The following is a 21,973-nucleotide window of genomic DNA, read 5'->3' as shown; positions in this document are numbered from 1 at the left end:
AGAGAGTCCCTCAAACAGGACTATGCAGACAGTGTTCAGAATTACCAGACAGAGCAGCACCTTATCAAGGGCAGGATACTAGGATGAAACAGAGCTCTTTCAGGGACTTGGGAAGGCAAGGAACAGACTCTTTTAGAAATCTTTTGCCCCTTTAAATTAATTTCTTCTAAAACTAAAAATAATTTCACAATAGCCCTGAGGGATGGTTGGTACTATTCCATTTAACAGAGAAACTAGGTGAAATTCAACAGATAAAGGAAATGGCAGTTATACTGCAGACAAGTGATCTGAACTGATCTGCCTGATTCAGAATCTCTTCCCAGATACCACATTGCCCTTTGGAGGGACAGGTGTAGACCATGGTTTTATATAGATAGCTTTTGGATAGTGTATTGGAAAATCCAGGATCTCGCATAGCACTTCTCTGAGTTCTCTCCTCTCTTCCCATCCATTTCTTGTCTCTGATCTGTTTGTTTGGCCACACACCACTCCCTCCCTACTCTACAAGTTTGCATCCGAAGCAGAAAGAGTTTCGACATCTCCGGAGAGGGCCGAGCTGCTGTGTCTCCTTGCTGCATTCCTTCTATCTGGGGGGGCAGGCAGAGCACAACTGTGGCTGTCAGGGAGGGAGCACAGCTGAAGTCAGCCTCCAGTTGACAGGGTGGCACATGGTGTCATGGTCACATTACTCCAGTGTGTCTGACTCAAGCTGTTGTGTGACTGGCATTTATGAGGGCCACAGTTGGGGGAAGAATTCTATGCACTTTGTAGGAACAATTTTGCAGTGCCTTATATCCCATTTGCCACATGCTCTCATAAAAATATCATGAATCCAACCTTGTTTGCATAAAACCAAATGGCTGCTCTGCGATTCATGTACCACTTGAGAAATTCTGGTTATACCTCGACCTTCCAGGCTTCTATTATTGCCTGTGAGATCTTTGAAAGAAGCCCTATTTTCATCCTAATTTTAATAGGGCAAAATTAAATATGATGCATGTTTTGTTCAATTAATAATACTAAGTATAGAAAAAAAGGACCACAAAGGTGATAAATCATTTATAAATTTGGTGGTACTGGCTGGTAGATTGTTACTTTGAGAAAAGTAAGACTCATTGACAACAACTAAGAATAGCAAATGTAAATTCTTCTTGCTTACATTTAAAAAAATTAGGTGGCATCCTTTTAAATTTAAAATAATGAAATGAAACTAACAGCATTTCCTTTTTTGTTATTTTGCAGAAAAAACCACTGTCTGCAATAATAAAGGAAGTCTGTGATGGGTAAGTGTTCCTCAGGATTCATTTAAAACACTCCAGTTTGAGTTGAAGGCAAATACAATATTTCCAGTGCAATGGTAAAGTATTATTCATAACTCACACTTGACCATCCCAAGTCACTAAGAATTGCACACCCTTTTCCACCAAAATTTTGCTAAGAGAAGAAAGTGTGAAGTGGCTGGATTATTCAAAGTGGGATTGATTTTATTTATTTTGAAAAGTTGTGTTCCTTTTGTCCTACCCAGCAGGGGTTGGGCTAAAGATTCCTGAGGTTAAATATACATTGCATCTGGTATGAACTAAAGGATCATTCAGGCCCTCATAGAAGATGAAAGAATTTAGAAGACCAGCCCATGGGCAGTTGGACTACCATGTGGAGTTTCACTCTTATGGCTTTCCTCCTTCTCTTTGGCTGTTCTGACAGTCCAAGGGAAAGCACATGTGAAAGTTGAGATTTTGACTTGTAAAGCACAACTGTGAATAGAGTATTACTTGGAATTTATGTAAGACCTGGAATCCTTAATTGAAGTGTTCCAATCTGCATCAGGCATACTGATTGGGAATTATAGAACTCAGAGACAATTGAAATGTGCTAATTATCAAAAATTTAAATTGCATGTGTTTCCTTCCTTTTACTCTCTCTGCTTTAATCTTTCAAGATGGGGAAGAAGGTTCCAATTTATATTTAAATCTCTCACCTCAGTCCTTGAAGATGAAATGCTTCCAGGTGAGCAGTAGGCTTGGAATAAGTCCAGACAATCCATATACTGAATGTTTGGTGTTAGGGCAATGAAGCGTGGTCTAACACCATTTTACTTGAGAAACTCCATTGGGGTGTATGTTAGGACTGGCTCCATTCTAATCATAGGGCCTTTAATTCATTCACTCTGTGCAATTAATAACAATGAAAATGATCACTTTTATTCTCCTGATCATTTTATGCTTATATTTTTTAAGGTGGTCTCTTGCCAACCATGAATATTTTGCACTGCAACATGCTGATAGTTCAAACTTCTACATCACAGAAAAGGTAGGTCAGCCACATTATTTCATCTGGGACACTATATTTAAGGAAAGTAAATCATGACCGATGTTTCCTGTTTCCTCTGCTCAGGACTAGACATGCTAGTCTGAATTTTACATCTCTGCCATCTATGGAAATAGGGTCTATAAAACAAACAACTGCTGCTTTAGTATCAACAGGACAATATTTAGCCCATTCAAGAGTGAAGACAAATATGTTTCTGAGTCCTTTTTAGCGAACTACTTTTGCTTCCTAAAAGTGAATATTTTAATTACCTCTCTTTCTCATTGCTTGATTAAGGAATTTGCACATTGCAACTCTCTTCTCAGATCCCCCCTCTTTTATTTTTTGCTTAAAATACAAAATACTTGAAATAATGATAGGAAACCTTTCCAAATTCTTGGGAACTTGCTTTCTTATTGGGTGATTTTTAACTTCTTAATAAGCTCAGATAAGAAGGAGGGATTCATGAGGACCATGAATGGCCCTGGAAGCAAGTAAAATTAATATCTAAGAAATCCGGGCTAGGATCTGAGCCAGGCAAATGAACATCTTTTCTGTTTTTTTTTTCCTCAAGACTAACCTGTGATATAAAAATTTTGGCTTTGGTTAATAGATAAGAAACTGAATCATTGAGGTCAAATGGCTAGACCAAAAGTCACATACTTGACTTTTCAGGAAAGAAACAAGTTTAGATCTTTGTGCTTCTGTGATTTTGTCTTTTGGAAATTTTTAGAATAATCTAACACTCAGCTCAGTTTTGGGGAAAAACTCCCTGAAATGCAGAGGAGCCTGTACTGTTCTCATGGAACCTTGTGGGGTTGATGGGTAAGGAAGGAACAGCTCAGTGAACAGCTGCTAATACAAGGTGGCCAGCGCTGGTATGCAAGTACAAAGAGCTTTAGAAGGAGCGAGAATCATGTGGTTTTGTTCCCCTTGGCAGTGACTGGATACTTTACCCATGAATCAAGTGGTGGAAAGTGGACACAGTGAAAAGGTTCCTACTCACACTTATGCCTCCCTTGCACTACTTCGGAGAGGATGGGGGATTCAGTTAGTAGGAGGGGCCTGGCCAGTTGCCTGGAAATGCTTCTCAGCAATTGCTTTGTTCTTCCCAGGTGGACACTGCAACTTTCTTAACTGATCATGCTTTTCCCCTTCACATTGATTGCTACAAAGCTGAGAGTTAAGGAGGGGCCTAGATTTTCTGGTGGGTGTTGGTTGCATATACTAAGTTTACCTTTGATTAATTCCATAAACATTTAGTTTCCTGTTTCTTTCTCCTTTGCTTCTTTTCTTAGTATAATTATTTGTTTGACAATTTGCATTCTATTCTTTGTGAGATAAGAAGGATATAAATAAATAGAAGTTGAACGTGAACAGTTATGTTTATCTCTGAGTTACATTCATCAACCATGGATAGTGAAATCAACTCAGTTGGCAGCAAGAGTACTTAAAAAAAAATGGGAATGGAATAGTTCAGAGAACATCTCACCTGTGTTTGTGAAATCTTTGTTTCACACACCCACATGTAAAATGCATGTAGATTATACTTTTTTTTTTTTTAATCCTTTGGTCAGAAAGCTGCTGAGTCACAAGTAGCCTTGCCTTTGATTGATGTGTATAGGCTTCTGTGCCCACTGGCTGTTGTGTCTTCTGTCATCATTATCTGGAGACCTCAGTTTATTGGAGATTGTTTAGGACAGGGTTTTCAGACGTTAGAGAACATAAACATTATGGGGAGAATATTTTTAAAATGTAGGTTTTCAGATCTGAATTGCAGAGATCCAGATTGTGTAGACCTTGGGTATGTCATAGAATGTTTCATTTTGAGGAGCCCTCCAGGGAATTCTGATGCAGGATACCCAGCGACTACTCAAAGAAACACTGCTCTGGGGTCTCTTTTCTGAAGAATAGGACCCCTGTGTAGAGGGCACAGTGCACTCTGACCAGAAGGTGTCACAGAATTTGATTGAGGAGTGTGTTTGTGTACTGCCCTTTCTTGGAATAACTTAAAAATTACCAGCATCATATAATGTTCCTTCCCTTTTTCCTAATTAAAATTCATATACACTCAGAAAACTCAAAATTCTGAGAACAGGATGAAATTTATCATTTTACGAGGCATCCTAGTCATTTTCTGGGAAGCTTTGTTTTGCCTGAAAAATTTTTAATGTTGAATTTCTAAGGCACTGGCCACCTAAGACTGCCATCGGGTCTTTCCTCTTCAGTGGGTGGCAGCAGAAGTTATTTTTTATTAAGAGTTTAGAGAGTCAGAAGACTCGTCTTCCCAGTCATAGCCCTTTGTTTGTAAATAAAATGTCATCGCTCTTCTCCTGCAGCTGTTACTGGCACAGCTGTGTGTGTGTGTGTGAGACAGAGCTAGACACGCACAGGGCAGGAGGCATTGGTGAATCTTGGCTTCGCAGGGTCAAATCTGGGCTGTCCTCTGTCTGCTGTGTAGGTCCGACTAATTTCTTACAAGTATTCTTAAAAATAAAGACCCTTTCCATCCTTAAAATAATGTAATTAGCATCCTCTCTGTTACTTACAGCCCAGTAAGTTGTTAGGTAATATTTGTATCGCCATGGTAACCAGTAACTAATTTCTGAAACTTGTGCATGCCGTTAGTTACTGATTTCCACTTGCATATGAGATTCTCTCCCTCCCTCTGCCAAAGATAAAAATCACCTGTCATTTCAAAGGGGGAAAATTTTCTAGACCTGAACCAATGAGCAAACAGATGTGGTTACTGGGAATGCTTGATGATTCTCTCCTGCTAATATCATCAGGAAGACACCTCTCCTACTTTTCTCAAGTTATTAAAATCCATTTTCCTAAATGGTGTTACTTATTGGGCTGTTAGCATGGGGTTTTCAGTGCAGCAGGGAAAATGTCATGTTAAGTAGCATTCTGCTACTTAAGATTCAGGTATTTGCACATTCAAATTCTGCCCCGGGAATCTATATTTTAGGGTGATGTCTGAAAGGGAGAGAGAGAGAATAAAAAAATGAAAAGTGAATTGTGTGCTTCAGTGGATTCATCTTTTGAATAAGGATTGCAGAGGGAGTACTCAGCATTATAGTCACTACCCTTGACATAATTTAATGATGTAGGTATCATCTTCTTTTGAATAAGGAAGTGAGACCATGAGAATTTACATGACAACTTATGTAGGTCATATGGGCCAGAAATGACCCAACTGAGACTTGGACCTTGTTGGGTCTGACACCAGAACTTTCTTTGCCACCTCTGATAAACCCTGTGTCCACTGTCTCAGCCCCCATTTATTTATGAGGCCCTTTCTTTGTCGACATCAGGCCACTGTTCCTGATGGTAATTGCCTTGAAAAATTAAATGCAGGAAGTTAAAGGCTATAAGCACTGGTTGCCTGTTTCAGTCTATGGCTTCTATGAGAGGGTAAATTGGGGGAAGTTGTAACAGGTAATCTTCCACTCACTAGGGATTTGCAAAGTGCATTTTATTTGCCTTTTGCTCTGGATTGCATAACGGTTTAAGGGTGTATAATTACATTAATATTATTCTTTTTAGGCGGGTGAGAAAATTGCCTGTCATCTTTAACCCTAAGCATGCAGAGAGCTGTGTACCCCAAAAGTGCAGGGCATGGTGGAAGAAACATTATGGGATTGTGTACTACAGGATGATTGAAGTTTTATTATGATTGCAGGAAACTGTTTGACTCTCCTCTGCTAAGACTGACTCCAGAATGGATGAAACATAGTGATATAGCCAAGTGTCCTATGACCATAAATTTCTTATCTTGTAGTCACTAAGCCTCATCCAGGTCCTTTGCAAAGTTAGCCACAGGAGCCTCTGGGAGGAAGCATGGTCTTTTGGGGGACTCCCCATTTTTGTCATTCCCACTTTCTAAGTTAGGGTTCTTGAATAGCTCTTGAATTGTCCAGAATCCCTGAGCAGACATAACTGGGACATGTGCATTCTACCCTGGGAGATTATTGTGGGTAATTTAGTTCAATTGTCATGCTTTGGTGAACCCAACCTTAAGCAAGCAAAAGTAAAATCCATCTTTAGAAAGGATGGAGTTTCAGAGATATGAAGGATGAGGGTGTGTTCAGAGGGAGATGGAGAAGGGAAGATTCCTGTTCCAATTTCAATTTCTGGCTTCTGTGTCCCTTATCTTGTGCGTCCTCATGAGAGGGCCTGCTGGGGTCAGTCAGATCTGCTGCTGGACTGAAACCAGCAGTCCGCTGATTTTTGTGACTCTCAATCAAAGAGCTATCCTAGCAATGGTATGTTCACTTGGGCAAACCAAAGTCCAGGAAAGCTGTAAATTTCCTAATCCAGCCAAATACCCTGGTAAAAGATTCTGGATTCTTTCAAAAGAAGCCACTGTTGCTTCCTCAGGAGGCCACCCCTCATCCCAGTGTGACAGTCGCATGCTTGCACGTAGACCTTGGGCCAGCTCCTGCAGGACCAGCTCTCACCTGGCAGGGAGGTGTGTAGAAAAATCTTCCCACTCTTCTCTTTGCCCTGTCCCTTCAGGTCTTCTGGGTCTCCCAACTCCAAGCATTTCCTTCATACTACTTCTTTTACCTCTCCTTTCCCTTCCGACACCTCCATGCCTGTTTTCCCCTCTGTGAAAAATGTGCCTTGCCTCTAGAATTTTTTCTTTCTTGCCCTGTGACCAAACCTGTACTGATGCTTTATGGATGCCCTGTTGGCAGCTTGTATGTCTGTCCTTAGTCTTTGTCAAAATGGGACTGTCCTGGACAGCTTATATCCAGGGCTACCAGAAACAAGTGGCTACACTAGGAGGAAAAAAACAAACAAACTAAAAACAAATCAAAAAACCAACCATACATAAGTATATTCAATAAAAGAAAATTGAATTGTCTTTCCAGTACGTATCAGGCACTGTACTAAGCTCTGGAGACAGTTCCAATCTCCTTGATATTCACAGAGAAATATTAATTGATTAGCAGGACAGTAAATGTCACCAATTACAAATGTAAGTGTCTGGACATAAGGAAGCCTGGAGGAACATTAGGCAGAGATTTAAGAAGAAAGGAGGGAGAATAGATGGAAGTCTTTAAAATGGGCAAGATGAGTAGCCTACAGAGACTTAGAGGGTATGCCAGGTGTGAGATGAGCCAGATGTGGCCAGAAAGTTTTGCATAAGCTCTGATTCTCAAGGTCTTTTAAAGCCATATTAGGGACTAGGTCTGTAGTGCAGTGGCAGAGCTCTTACCTAGCATGTGTGAGCATTGGGTTTGATCCTTAGCATCACATAAAAATAAAACAAATAAAATAAAGACATGCTGTCCATCTACAAGTAAAAAAAAATTTTAAAAAGCCATATTAAAGATTTTGAACCTTGTCCTCAGAGCATTGGTAATCCTTGAGATAGTTTAAATCTGGACCTGACCACAAATGATTGGACTTGGATTACCCTGAATGCGCTATGTCGAAAGCAGTCAATCTATGGCAGAAACTATGAGAAAATAGTTCACTGTGGAGAGAGAAAGAATCCATGGGTGGTTTGAAATATGCAGAGAGATTGACAACAAATACTGGGTAGTACTTTTGATTCCAAGGAGAAAATGGGACCAAATAATAGTCTTGAAATGTCTGCATCTGAAAAGCTTACTGTCTGTTACCTCCTTGACAGTTGGCTAAGGATTATAATGATATTTTACAGGTGAATAAAACTGCTCATTTTACTTATTTCCAAAGTGACATCTTCTTGAAAATTTGTCAATTTACATGTATAATGTTCATATTTATATTTAGTTACCTGACTAATATATGCAATTTTAATTTCCCCCTTGGATCTAATTTAGAATTCAGACACTCCTAATTTCAAACACGAATTGTATTCATAGGAAAATAAGTACAGAAATACTGGCAATATTTTCCTATAGAATGGGTGATGGCAGTGTAAGGGAGAGAAATTTCTTTGCCCAGATTTGATAGTCCAGTATGTGTTGGAGTGAGAAAGATAATTAAGATATTGTCCTTGTTCCCATAGAGTTTTTAGGCTAGAAGTAGATTAGTTGATCTCACTTGATGATTAAAGTCATCATGTTTGAAAAGGTTATTGAGGATATGATTTTTGAATCACTTAGTCTTGTAATTCTGATTCTGTGCACATTAAACAAATCTTTTGCATAGGATAAAAACACATTTAATTTGATTTTGAAAACATTATTATTGAGATATAATGCATACACCCTAAAATATGACCATGTCAACTGTATAATGCAGTGGGTTTTAGTGTATTCAAATAATTCCAAAGAACTTTAGGTTTTAGATAGCAGAGCTGTGACATTTTTACCCAGGATATTTTCATCTTCCAAAGTAAGAGTTCTCAAACTTGAAGGTAGATCTGGATCCAGCAGCTTGAGACTGGGGTGCAGGCATTTCTGATGACTGCACGTGGTCCTGGTACCATGCCTCAACCCTTGCTGCTGCAAGTGTGGCCAGCCTCTGGATAGTTCCCCTTATTCCTGCATAAGACGGAAAACTATATTGTGAGGGTTTTGTTTGTTTGTGTGTGTGTGTGTGTGTGTGTGTGTGTGTGTGTGTTTTTGTACCAGCGATTGAACCAAGGAGCACTTAACAACTGAGCCACATCCCCAGTCCTTCTTTAAAATTATTACCATATTTTTATTTTGAGACAGGGTCTGACTGAGTTGCTTAGGGCCTCATCAAGTGTGGAACTTGCTTTGAACTTGTGATCGTCCTGCTTCCTGAGCTGCTGAAATTAACAAGCGAGTGCTGTGGTACCTGGCCATTTTGAGTTCTTATCAACTCCTAGGCTGTGTGTGGCCGAGCCAGTGTCATTCTGATTGGTTTTCACTGTTGCCTAGACCGAGAATGAAGTCCAACCTCCTTAATTAACTGGTGGCCAAGGTGTCTCACAGTTAGCCCCAGCCAACGTTTCCAATTTTATTTTCTTTCTCGTGTTCCTTCAACTTTAGTCAGACTGCCTTAGTCTTCTCCAAACATCCCTGCTTTGTCTCCCTCCTGTAGCTTTACTAACCTGGAATCAGTTCAGTCACATTCCTACTCTCCCTTCTGTTGTCCCTAGATTAGGGACTGAGGATGAAACATGACATGATATTCCCCTTGCTCCACAGGGCTGAGCATGACAGACAAGCACACACCTGCAAGCGATGTCATTAAAATAGCTACATTTCAGGAGCTGCCCTCCTTTCCTGTCAGTCCATTTTCTGCTGCTTAACAGAATACCACAGATTTGCTAATTCATAAAAAGGAAAGACTTATGTCTTATAGTTCTAGAGACTGGCAAGTCCAAGGTGGAAGGGCTGCATCTTTCAGAGGCCTTCTTTTTGTGTCATCCCATGGTGGAAGAAGGAAGGGCAGGAGAGTGTATGCAGGAGATGGGAAGAAAAGATCTAACTCACTCATACTCTCCAATTTACTGACCCACTTCCTGTGATAACAACTGTTATGGTTTAGATATGGGGTGTCCCCCAGAAACCCATGTGTTAGACAATGCAAGCATTTTCAGAGGTGCAGTGATTGGGTTATGAGAACCTTAACCTACACAGGTTGTGGTCGTGATTAAGTGGGCAGTAACCATAGGTAGGTAGGGTGTGGCTGTAGAGATAGGTCACTGGGGGCATGCCTTTGGGGTTTATCTTTTGTCCCTGGTGAGTGGAGTTCTCTCTGCTTCTTGTTGTCATGTCCTGAGCTGTTTTCCTCTGTCATGCCCTTCTGCCATGATGTTCTGCCTTACTTTGGGCCCAAGAGCTATAGATTTGACCATCTATGGACTGAGACCTCTGAAATAGTGAGCCCCAAATAAACTTTTCCTCTCACAATGACCAAAAAACTGACTAAAACAAAAGTAATCATTCTGATCTAATCACTTTTATTGGGCCCATCTCCTGACACTGTTGCATTGAGGATTTATCTCCCTATAAATCCTAAATCGTTTGAGTTGCAAGAAACCTTGGCTTTTTTCCTTAAATAATCTTTGCCCCAATTTTGGAGATTAGTTTCTTTTCTTGTTTTCTTTTTCTTCCTTTTTTTTTTTTTTTTTTGAGGGGGTGGGTGGGTACTGGGTTGAACCCAGCAGCACTTAACCACTGAGCCACATCCCCAGCCATTTTTTGTATTTTATTTAGAGACAGGGTCTGAATTCACTAAGTTGTTGAGGCTAGCGTTGAACCTGAGATCCTCCTGCCTCAGCCTCTGAAGCCACTGGCATTATAGCAGAAATTAGTTTCATAATTCAACCTTCTTCTAAGTCTTTCCATTCACTTCTCTCTGCTGCTGTACCAATCACTGTCTTTTTAGTTTACCATCTCTGAGGTCCTTTTTAGCTAATTGGGACCCAATCTCTTATTACCTTGAAATGTTGTTTAACTATTTGTATGTTGATTTGCTATTTTCCCTTCAGCCTGATTCCAGGTGTCTTACCATAAAAACAAACACCTGTGTTCCAACCCTGCATCCACTGTTGGTGTCTCATGTGGTTCCTTGAACCTAATGCCTAGGTAATTCAAAGATTGTTGATTTTATATGATACGGTTGCATTGTAAGATAAAAAGTACAATTAGTTGCTTAATAAATTATGTATGGTGTTGGTTAATTCAATTACCAGAATGTGCACTTAATGTGTTCAGATTATTCATAGTAGAGGAATTGCAGAGTGAATAAATCAATCTTAATGATCCTCTTAGAGTTTTAAAATAGTGTTAAGAAAGTTGTGTTGACTGAAAGTTGACTTTCAGTCCCCACAACTGATTAATTATCTTTTCCAAAATAAATACACATACATACATACAATCTGTACTGTGCTAAATGTCAACCAAAAATATTTAAAGATTCATGAGATGTCATAAAATGATATGTAAACCTTGTCCCATGGATTTAACATCCTCTATTTAGAAATTATATATTTCAGAGAACTTGGTCAGTTGTAGGAATTTGTCTCCAGTTTACACACAGTAGTGAAAGGGGGGGTAATGAAATAAATAGGAGACCCTTTGGTGCCTTATGATATACAAATAAACATCATTATGTAGATGATCAAACAGTCATACAATTTCAAAGTTAATATTACCAGTTTTGTTCTCATTATAGCAAATGACCTAAGAGCCAAATGATGGTTGTGAGAGGTAATTTACCCCAAATTCTGTGATGGCTCAATTCTGAGAAATTGGGTTTTACTATATTTTCTTCCAGACTAGGATCCATTAGTATTCCTGTAGCTCACTTCTTTCTTTTAGGCAGTTGGCTCTGTGAAGACAGTGGTCTTAGAATAGCAGAGAGACTTGTCAGCTCACACACAGAACTTCCATGAAGAAAAATATTGGCACCAATTCGGAAACCTTGCTGGTGTCCCTTGACACTCCCTTTTCCGTTACATGAGGGAGAGCTTAGGAGGGCCACAGCCCACTAGATGACACATTTTCCAATAACTGGGGAACAATGGGATGCAACTCTTTGTAGTCAGAACTCCACGTACATATGTTGAAGGCAAGCCACTGAGGATAAAAGTTGGAGTGTCATTTTGGCCAACTAGGAAAAGGCACTTTGAAATAAGTCATCTTGTAGTTTAACTTGAAATACGTAAACTGTGAACTGAGTGTTTTATGATCACCCGCTGTCCCCTAGACCCTAACTTTTGGGTTTCTCCTATCAGGAATTCTTTTGGATTATGGATCATATGATTCTCTACTTTAAGAACATTTTGGCAGTTCAGTAGTTGAAGACAAAGGCAGAGATCGAATTCACCCAGGACAGAATGAGGGCCATGGGGCATGCCTGGTATTGGTTCCTAGGAGGTTGATTGGGATGTGGGGGCTGGTGGTACTTTGGGCTCCCTTCACCCTTTCTTAGTTCCTCCAGCACAGCTTGCGAAACTGGAAATGCACAACATGCATGTACACACACACACACACACACACACACACACACACACACACACTCTGCAATGCCTCTTGATCTCCCCCAGGAACTACCCATCCCTGGCACTGGGCTTCCCTTTTCTGCCAGTGTCACCCCACCTCTATCCTGGTGCCTTTGCTCTTAGTGACTCAAACTAAATTGGCAGTAGACTTTCTGAAGTCTCTAAAAACATATTTTGGGTGGTTTTAAAATTTTCTAATTAGAGTTTGAGAACTGGATGGAAGCTATCATTTTAAATCACTTGGTGTTTTTCCTTTAGAGAGGAGTTGGAAGCATAGAATACTTATTTCAGGATGAAGAAAAAAAGACAGTCTAAGTTGAGTCACACAAATGAGAGGGAATGAGAGAGAGGAGGGCAGTGACTGCCTTTGGTATTACTCAGATGTCAGTGGACTTTGTGACATGTTATTTAATGTTTACCACTGACTGTTGGATCCAGGCTATAACAAGATGATTACACAGGCAGCTTTTTGCTTGGGCTCCCTAGCTTGTGTTTGGTAAGATACGACTGTTTCTAGAATTGCAGGCAAAGATAAATGCCAGAGGTCATGATAATTCCATGTTCTCCAGTTCAGCTATTAAACCAATGAATAGATTGAGTCAAGTCCTGAAACATCTAACTGTGTAATGCTCAGATATGGAATGAGTGACATACGGTTTTCCTCCAAAGGCAGGCGCTTTACCACAAATGACAGTGGAAACACCAGAAAGCTCTTTCCAAACAAAACTAACAACAGTGAAAAACAGAAACTCATTATCAGAGAAGATCAGTTTCATTTGCTAGAAACTTAATTGCAAATTTTCTAAGCACAATCCCATTTGTGAGTTTCATACTTAAGCAATAAAATTTATATTTTAATAGCTGTTAGACTGTCGAAATTTTGAGATGGAGACACAATATTGTGTGTAAGTATGTGTGTGTGTGTGTGTGTGTGAAGGGTAAATAAAAGATTCATGGAACAACAGACACTGAACTGCTTGGAATGGTTTTTTTGTTGATATTTTTAGTCTTTTATTTTCTTTTTCATTTTATGTTTTTAAAATATTTGCTGGAACCCTTTGGGATGATTTCATGACTATTGATGCTATGTCCCATAGTTTGAAAAACATTTCATTATATTCTTTGCTCTCCATGATCAAAAACAAAGCTAGATTTCCCCACTTTCGTTATCCTAGCACATGAAACAGTGCCCAGTAAATATTCATTTAATGGGAAAATGAATATCCCATACTACCATAAAGCAGCCACCTAAGTTCAGTCTCTGGATAGGTGTGGAACAAGTCTGAAGGGAGAAGGAGAAATGAAAGAAAAGGTAAAAAGTTAGGTTGGAAGACTGGAGAGAGAACCAAGGAGGGGGATCTTGCTTCCACTAGGAAAATTGGTGTGCCAGGGCTGTTTTATGCCGGTGACAGTCAGTGGCATATTAAGGTACTAGGTTACCCATTCTTTCCTTTGTGATCATAGTTAAGATAGAATAACTCTTGTATGATTGGCATTTTTTGGACCTCTTTAGACTGCTGCCTTATAAAATAACCCCAAACTCAGTGCCATAAAGCAAAGCATATTCCCAGTGTAGATGATGAGTTAGACTCACTGATGGTTCTGGTCAGGAATTTGGACACAGCAAGGCAGGGATGATGACTTGTCACTGCTTGATGTCTGGAGTCACAGCTGGGAGGACACAAATAGTCTGGGGAATAGTTGGGGGCGGGAAGCATTTGGAAGCTTCTGTCTTCATATGTCTGGCTTCTGGGCTGGGGTGACTCAAGGGTTGGCCTCAGTGGGCGTAACTGGAGTGCCCTCTGTGTGTCCTTTCCATGTGGCTTGGGCTTCCTCACAGTCTGGTAGCAGTGTTCTGAGAAGGCTCTCCCTGAGAGTGACTGTTCCATGAGAACCCAGCAGAAGTTGCATGACTCCTTATGATACAGCCACAGGGATCCTGCAACCTCCCTTTCCTATGCTGTACTGCTCCAAGCTCTCAGAGCTTGCCTTGATTTAAGTGGGTGGACACAAACCCCTTCTCTCCATGGAAGGAGTGGTAAGGAACGTGGGGCTGGTTAATAAGCCCATCCATCATCACTTTCAGAGACAAGTTGCAGGAAGTTATAATACTTTCCAGAAGTTATCCAAAGATGAAACTGTGTCTTTTGCTAGATTGCAACTTCAGAACTGAGAGCAAGAGGATAAGATAAAGTAAGAAAAATAGAAGAAAGTGTGCATGATAAAAACAGAGCAACAATGAGGCAATTTTCCAACCAATAAGGAAAATGTGGCAAGTAAAGCTCAATTGCTTCTCTCTCTCTCGCTCTCTCACTGGGGATTTAACCCAAGCTTGCTTTACCACTGAACTATATCCTCAGCCCTTTTGATTTTTTATTTTAAGGCAAGGTCTCACTAAGTTGCTGAGGGTCTTGCTACGTTGTTTAGGGTGGCCTCGAACTTGTGGTCTTCCTGCCTGAGCTTCCTGAGTGGAGTTGCTGGCATTGCAGATGTGTACCACCATACCCAGCTTGCTTGTCTTTCCTAAGGGTAGGGAGGAGGGAGCAACAGAGTAAACACGTCTATGTGAGAATTTATTATGTACTTAGATATTTACCCCTTCTTTGTACAATTCTTGAGGAAATTGGTTCACCTTGAATATACATGAAATTAAAGTCAAAAAGTGAGTGCTTTGTTGCTTTGTTACAAGTGGAAGTCTTGTAAACCAATAACTGCTCTTAATTTTTTTTAAGTACTTGATATGCTCTCTGGATGAGAGAAAGAACTGAAAGGGGGTGGTAATCCCCAGCTGTAGCCTCTTCCTCTCTCTGGGTCTGACATAGGTCAAGGTAACCTTGGTTCTCAAGCACCATCCAGCATAGTCTACATTCACTCTGCACTCTTGGAGGTGGGGGCTACAAAAAACAAACTTCAAAAGTGGTTCATTGTGATCTTATCCACGGTTTTCCATTTCATTAAGAGATAAGTAAAGAGGGATAGCTTCCTCTTCTAGGAGTCCCCCCCCTCCCCGCCTCCAATGAATTCTTGTATCTCTCCTCCCTAATGTTTATCTATTTATTTTCTCCTCTGGCCCTTTTGCTTACACTTAATTTCCTTTCTTTCCACTCTTTTTTATGACTTCATTCTTACTTCACTGTATGCATTCCTTAGTACTCTCGCCAATATTGGGTTGTTAATCTTTTTTTTTTTTTTTTTTAAACTTCCCTTCCTTTCTCTTTCCACCTACTTTTCTTTCTTTCTTCTTCCTTCCTCCCCTCTTTTGTGCTGGGAAGTGAACCCAGGGCCTCCCACATGCTAGGAACCTTCTATAAATCTCCAATCCTCTTCATTTTTTCTTAATGCTCTGTTGCCCTCTCTTGCAACTTTAGACTTGCAAGCACCATGGTTAGGTTCAGATTTTTAGATATTAAAAAAATAATGAGGTGCTACTTTACTAACTTAATATAACAGATGAAAATTCTTTTCAATATCTGCAGCTCTGAAGCAAACAGATATGAACTCTCAAATATCTTTTGAAATTTGTACAGATTAGGCACATTGGAGACATTAAAGGAAAAGAAGCATGGAAATTTTAAAAAGTATTAGAATCCTATTACTCAGAGAAAATGGATATTCTGGAATATATACTTCAAATATTTAAGTCTAGGATTATTTGCATTTGAAAAGTGTGTAAAATAGCTTGCACGTGGCTTCATACCTTGCATTTTAACTTACTGTATGGCAGGCATTATAACACACTAGTTAGTTTACTTGGCCTATTTCATTGTATAATGAAGATGAAATGCATTCATGCCAGCAAAACAGTGTACAAGGCATCTAGCTCCTAGTCACCCCTCAGTGAGTCACATTTCCTATTTACTTGTCAAATTTTCTTATTGGCTGAATAATATCCAACTCAACTTTTTAAATCAGTTCTTTGTATTTGGACTTATGTCTTTCTCTTCCCTGTTACCCCCCCCACCCATTGCCCTACACCTTTTGAAAACAATTAGTATCCATTTTTAAAACTAAGTTTTTCTATAATTCCTTAACTATTCCCTTATAAAATATTAGTAGATGGTGAATGATAAGTCAAGGAAACTGTGTCACCCAGGCGTGTATGTAGCCGCCATTTTTGAAAGAGCCCCAGGTGCTGGGCACATCCTTGGGTTATTTCATTTAAGCATTTAGAGTTTACAGAGGTCTTAAGAGTTTTGGAATTTGAATCAGTATAACTTCAGAATGTCAAAATTAGAACCCAAATCACGATCTCCAATATTATTGCAAAGAAATTTCCTTTTCAATAGCCTTCAACAATGGTTCAGGACTTGCTGACGGCTGTGATTTATATACAGCCTTTTAAAATATTGTTTTGAACTATATAAGAATGAATAAACCAATCAGCCTAAGCTCTAATGGATCAACCTAGACTCTAATAACTAACAGTGGCACAGTGAAGGCAAGCTTCAATATCATTAACTTACGCTGCCACCTCATGTTGATTTCGAGCAGACCTTAATTTGAAGCATTTTATTTCCTCCTCTCCTTGTGCATAGATAAATATGTCATTGACTGGGAAGATTGTACTGTTTTTATTTTAAACCAGGCATGAATCCACCCACTCAAGAGAAATCTTCTAAGCAAGTTAACTTCCACTGAGCCCATGTCCTTGGCTCATGTGAGTTCAGGGATAATTGCAGCTTATTGGCTGGGAGCATGTCAGGTGTCCCATCAAGGTGAAAACCTAATTTTACTCCTTTCTGTAAGTTTTGTGTACATTAGCCAGACTTCCATTCTTTACTATGAGGACTGACATTTGAGATTAGAAGTTAGTTATACAAATTTGAAAGGGAAAATGTCTTTTTCTTCTTCTTTTTAATGTATCAGTTATTTAATTAGGTTCTTGATAAGAAATCTAGAACACCAATTTGTGAGGGTAAATTCCATTTGTTAGAGCAAAATCAGATTGCATGTAGCCCTGGAGCTGAGGAATAGCTTTGATTTTGGGTAAAATTTGTGAGTCCACAGCATTCTGATCAATCTTGCGCTGCTTTGTAATCTCGTATTTCTCTTTCTGTGTTGAAGATTTCACCTTCCTGGTGTCTGGTCTTCCTCAACTTCTTCTTCTTCTTGAAGTAAGCATCAGTAAGATGTTTTGGGATTTTCACACTGCTGATATCAATCTTTGTGGAGGTGGCAATAACAAATTTCTGGTGTGTTCTACGCAGAGGAACTTGATTAAGGGAAAGAGGTCCTGTCACAAGTAGCAAGCCCCTGCTCAGCTGCTTCAGGAAAACCACTCTCTTGCTTCTGTGGTGTCCAGTGAGGATGATCAAGACGGTCCCTGGAGTGATGCTGGCTCGCAGTTTTCGCACATGCTGACTGAAGGGCTTTTTGCCGTGGCTCAACAGCTTTCATGGCACATCTTCAGTTGGATAGTATCTTGGCATTTTGCAAAGCTTAACCACTCTGGTTCCACCGTTCTTGTCACCACCGACTGGTTTTGTGACAGTAGCAAGAACTTTCTCCTTCTTCTTCTTCTCAACCTTGGATTTAGCAGCTGAGTACTTCCTCTTGTACATGGCCTTTCGGGAATACACAGCAGACTGGGAGTATCTGCCAATTCCTCTAACCAGGACAGGGTTTCGGCCGCAGTGGGGCTTCCCCTTCTTGGGTTTCTTATCCTTAGGGTCTCCCTTTTTAACCTTGTCAACAGCATCAGCCTTCTTGGCTCCAGGTTTCTTCTCCTTAGTGTTGGGCTTCTCAGCCTTTTCATCCCCCATCTTTCAAGAAGGGAAAGAGCATCTTTTTCTTCTTTTTGAATCCTCTGGAAGACTTCTTCCCTGGTGTTATAGGCCCTGCATAATGCTCTCCCCTTGAGTGTGGTCTGGACTTGTGAATAACATCATTCCTATATTTGTATCATATTTGTATGACAAAAAGACTTTGCAGATATGATTAAGGTCCTTAATCAGTTGACGTTGGATTAATCAATAGTGAGAGTATGCTGGTGGGACTCCTCAGGTGGGTCTTTCAAAGAAAGAACAATTAAGGAAATGATTCCTATTGGCCCTGAGGACTGCTATGTTGTGGAGAGGGCTATGGGCTAAGACCCTGAGAGCAACTGCTCGGAGCTGAGTGTGTCCCTGGTCAGCTGTCCACTAGGACACCTGGGGAAGAGGGCTCTTAGTTGTGCAACCAGAGGAAATGAATTCTGTAACAACCTGAGTGAACATGGAAGAGAACTCAGCTCCAAATTAGGAACAACTCAGCCAGCTAACATATTGATTTCAGCCCAGGAGACCCTGAACAGAGGAGCTGGTTAAAATGTGCTGAACTTCTGACTCAGAGAAACTGTGAGATAGGTTTATGGTAATTGGCTAGATAGCAATAGACTGCTTTTAGATTTTTCTCTACATTGAGTAAGACAACAAAACACAAAATAAATTAAATGTGGAATCTTGGTATTATAATGATCATCTATAATGCTGGTTATTGAATTTTTATGTTAATAGGAAAGTCTAATTATTCCTGCTTATTACCGTAATAAAACATACAATTTCAAACCTAAGCTCATAAAGCATACTAATATTAATGCAATACTTCTTTGTCTATTTTAGGTTCAGAGATATCATCTGTGTAAGCTCAAGGGTGAGGACTGGTAGCTAAACAAAAGTGGACAAAAACAGCCGAAGAAAGCTTTATTGGAATTTGGCTCTTGGGTGAAATTCCCAGCCCTCCAGGGTAGAGGTCAGGGAGGAGAGCCGGAGAAAATTGCACGTAGCCCCAGCTGCCCAGGGTCTTTATAGGCCAGAATAGGCAGGAGGTGCTGCTGAGTGATAGGTGGATACAAGAGTCAGTGGAATATAAGGGTCAGTGGGGTTTATCTGTCCGCATTTGATGGGTCGCTCTTTAGCGGGCTGCCTTAGTTGTTCTGCCTCCTTCCATGTAGCTGCTTAAATTCCGACCTAACATTTCGACCTTTTTGGTTATATAGGGTGCCCAAGTCTATCTGACTACTTTCTGCATGTTAGGGGGCATCGTGGGGAAAGAAACTTTCAGGTTCTATGTTGGTGGGGAGGCGGCTATAAGGATGTAGGAGCATTTGGTGTATGTCACCCAGGCAACCTCACTCATGCAGTTCTGGATGAACCTGAGAAGACAGGGAGTAACCATTAGTAGGAGTCCTATCACAAATATGGGAGTAAGGATAGGGTTCAGCCAGGTGACAAGAGTGGAATTCAGCCATCCTGGCCAGGAGTCATTTAATTGTTATTGCTTCAACTTTTCATTCAGACATCTGAGAATTTTGACACTTTTCCATCAGAATGGTTTCATTGATGTAGTAATAACATTCTTCTCTTAGGAAAAGTCATGTTCCCCCTTTGTCTGCCATTAAAATCTAGTGCTCCACGGTTCTGCAAGGACACTTGTGCAGTAAATGTTATTCATCTTTGTAGGGATGTCAGGGGGCAGCAGATACCTCTACTGCCTTCTGGAGTTGCTGTTCTAGCTTTTGGTTGGCAGTGACTGCGTAACTAAGTCCTCTTGTTGGTATAACCTGTGTTTAGTAGAGACCTCTATATTTCTGTGACTTAGGGTTAGATAATCATACTAGCAAGCATAGATGAAGCCTGGGTCGCTTAGGAGAATCTGTAGGCCTTAAACTGACTTAAAAACTCCTGAGTCTGCAGTTTCTCTTGATAGTTATCAGGCACATCTGCCTAAGAATCTCTCTCTTGTAACTTCCAGTCTTTATTTATTCTAGGGGGTTAACGCAAGTTGGCTAGGTTGCATTTAACTATTGTTTCTTTAAAATGCCCAGGAATGGCTATATTTCGGTTTTAACCATTTTGCTACTTGTTTAAGACCAAGCTGGTCAAATTGACCTGTTCCTGTCTGTTAAGGGTCGGCTGAGTTCCCACAGATCTGACTTTTTTTTTTTTTCCATTCTAGAACAAAAGGGTTCCATTATTTGGAAACCACTGGCTTGATTAATAGGCACTTTTTAAAAAGACTGTGTTTTGGTTGTTTTAAGAATGTAACTGTTGGCAGGAAGAAGAGTAGGATTTTACAAGGCTAATTTATAGTCAGCACATTGTTTTTAAATATGTGTTTACTTTTAATTGTTCTTTCATTACAAAGTAATGCATAGATGTAAAAAATTCGAACACTACTTTTGATTCAGACAGAGGAGTTTTGGGTTGTTGTTGTTGTTGTTTTAAAGCAGAATTCACTTAAAAAGTAATTTTAAGCTTTTAAATCAGGCCATGTTTCAGGTGTATCAAGAAAGTACAGAAAATGATATGAATGACATCCATACACCCTACCATCTAGATCTTCCACAAATGCTCCTGTTTGCTCTTTTGCTTCACATCACCTTTAAAAAAAAAATTACAAGTACAGCTATGGTCTTTCCTTCTCATTTTCTTTGCCTAACCTCCCATTCATCCTTTCTCAGAGGTAAATACTACCTTGAAATGGATGTGTGTTATTACTATGAATGTTTGATAGATTTCCTACATATGTATGTATTTGTGAATAACATAGTTTTTTTTTTTTTTTTTTTTTTTGGTATTTAAAAACAAAACTATAGGTATCCACCCACAGGTAACGTTTTGCAATTTAATTTTTTTCAGTCAGGTAATGTTTTTGAGATGAATTATGGATGGATGGATGGTGTCCTATGGCATGAATAAAGCAGTTGATTTATCTATTTCTTATAGATACAGTTTTCTCAATTTTGAAATCATAGATAATTCTGTGCAATACATGTATTTGTGTGGGAATGTTTGGAAGTTTGTCTAGGACAGAATGTAGAAAACTTTGGGGTAAGAAGGTTCACCATCTTGAACTTTAGTAAGTATTGTCACAGGGCTTTTCAAAATGATTCTATCAGCTTCCAGGGCCACCTGAAGAGTGTCGAGTTTCTCTTCCCTTTCTACCTAAACCAATGCATGTTGTCCTTCTAATGTCATCCAATTGAATGGAACTGCTGTGGGACTTCTTGTGACTTCAAGTAGTGTTTCTCCAACTGCTGGGGCTGAGCATACTTCCTGTATTTATGACCTATTCAAATTCCCCTTCTACAAACTGCCTGTACAATCTCGGTCCAACAGTGGGGTGGGAGAGTTTTATTCTCCTTGATTTACAGAAATTTTTTATAGGATGTGGACACATTCTTTTTTTTTTTTTTAATTTATCTCCAGACATCTCATAGAGATTTTTTTAGTTGTAGATGGACACCTTTATTTTTATTTATTTTTATGTGGTGCTGAGGATCAAACACAGTGCCTTCCATGCACTCGGCAAATGCTCTATCGCTAAGCCTTAACCCCAGTCCCTCTTATAGAGGGGCTTTATTTATCAATAGGACTTTCAGTATCTGGTTTAAAAGCACTGTCTATTTCCACATATTTTAAAGATATTTCTCTGTGATTTTTTTTTCTCAAAAGTTAGAAAGTTTTGATTTTCAAATGGAGGCAGTCAAATGTCCTAGCACCATTACTGAATAATGTATTGTCTATATCTCCACTTCCATGGTTTGCATGATCACCTTTGTCATATGTGAAGTCTTCATGAATATAGCAGTCTCTGTGGCTCTCCATCTTGTTCCATTACTGTACAGCTGTCACTGTTACAAGTTAGTAACAAGACTAGAATGACTCTCTGCTGCTGTGGGCTCCTTTCCTCCTCTTCTGTCTCCTCGTTCTCTTCTCCTTTCTTTCCTTCCTCCTCTCTCTCTTTCTTCTTTTTATCATTATC

At 39.8% G+C, this 21,973-nt stretch overlaps 1 protein-coding gene and 1 pseudogene across 6 annotated transcripts in view; one reads left to right on the top strand and one right to left on the bottom strand.

The window, feature by feature from the left end:
• Nucleotides 1-21,973, top strand: part of ELMO1 (engulfment and cell motility 1) — a 565,675-nt gene that overhangs the window by 124,285 nt on the left and 419,417 nt on the right. For all 5 annotated transcript variants that reach the window (XM_079151165.1, XM_079151164.1, XM_079151167.1 and 2 more), the window contains 2 exons: nucleotides 1,243-1,283; nucleotides 2,238-2,310. In XM_079151165.1, coding sequence (XP_079007291.1) covers nucleotides 1,243-1,283; nucleotides 2,238-2,310 — 114 coding nt within the window. The remainder of the gene's footprint in view (nucleotides 1-1,242; nucleotides 1,284-2,237; nucleotides 2,311-21,973) is intronic.
• LOC306668113 (large ribosomal subunit protein eL6-like) lies at nucleotides 17,076-18,024 on the bottom strand (annotated as a pseudogene). Its single transcript has one exon. The product of its transcript is annotated as a large ribosomal subunit protein eL6-like (transcript).

The sequence above is a fragment of the Sciurus vulgaris genome (genome assembly GCF_902686455.1).
Source record: "Sciurus vulgaris genome assembly, chromosome: 8".
Taxonomy (NCBI): Eukaryota; Metazoa; Chordata; class Mammalia; order Rodentia; family Sciuridae; genus Sciurus; species Sciurus vulgaris.
This window is presented reverse-complemented; position numbering and strand designations above follow the sequence as displayed.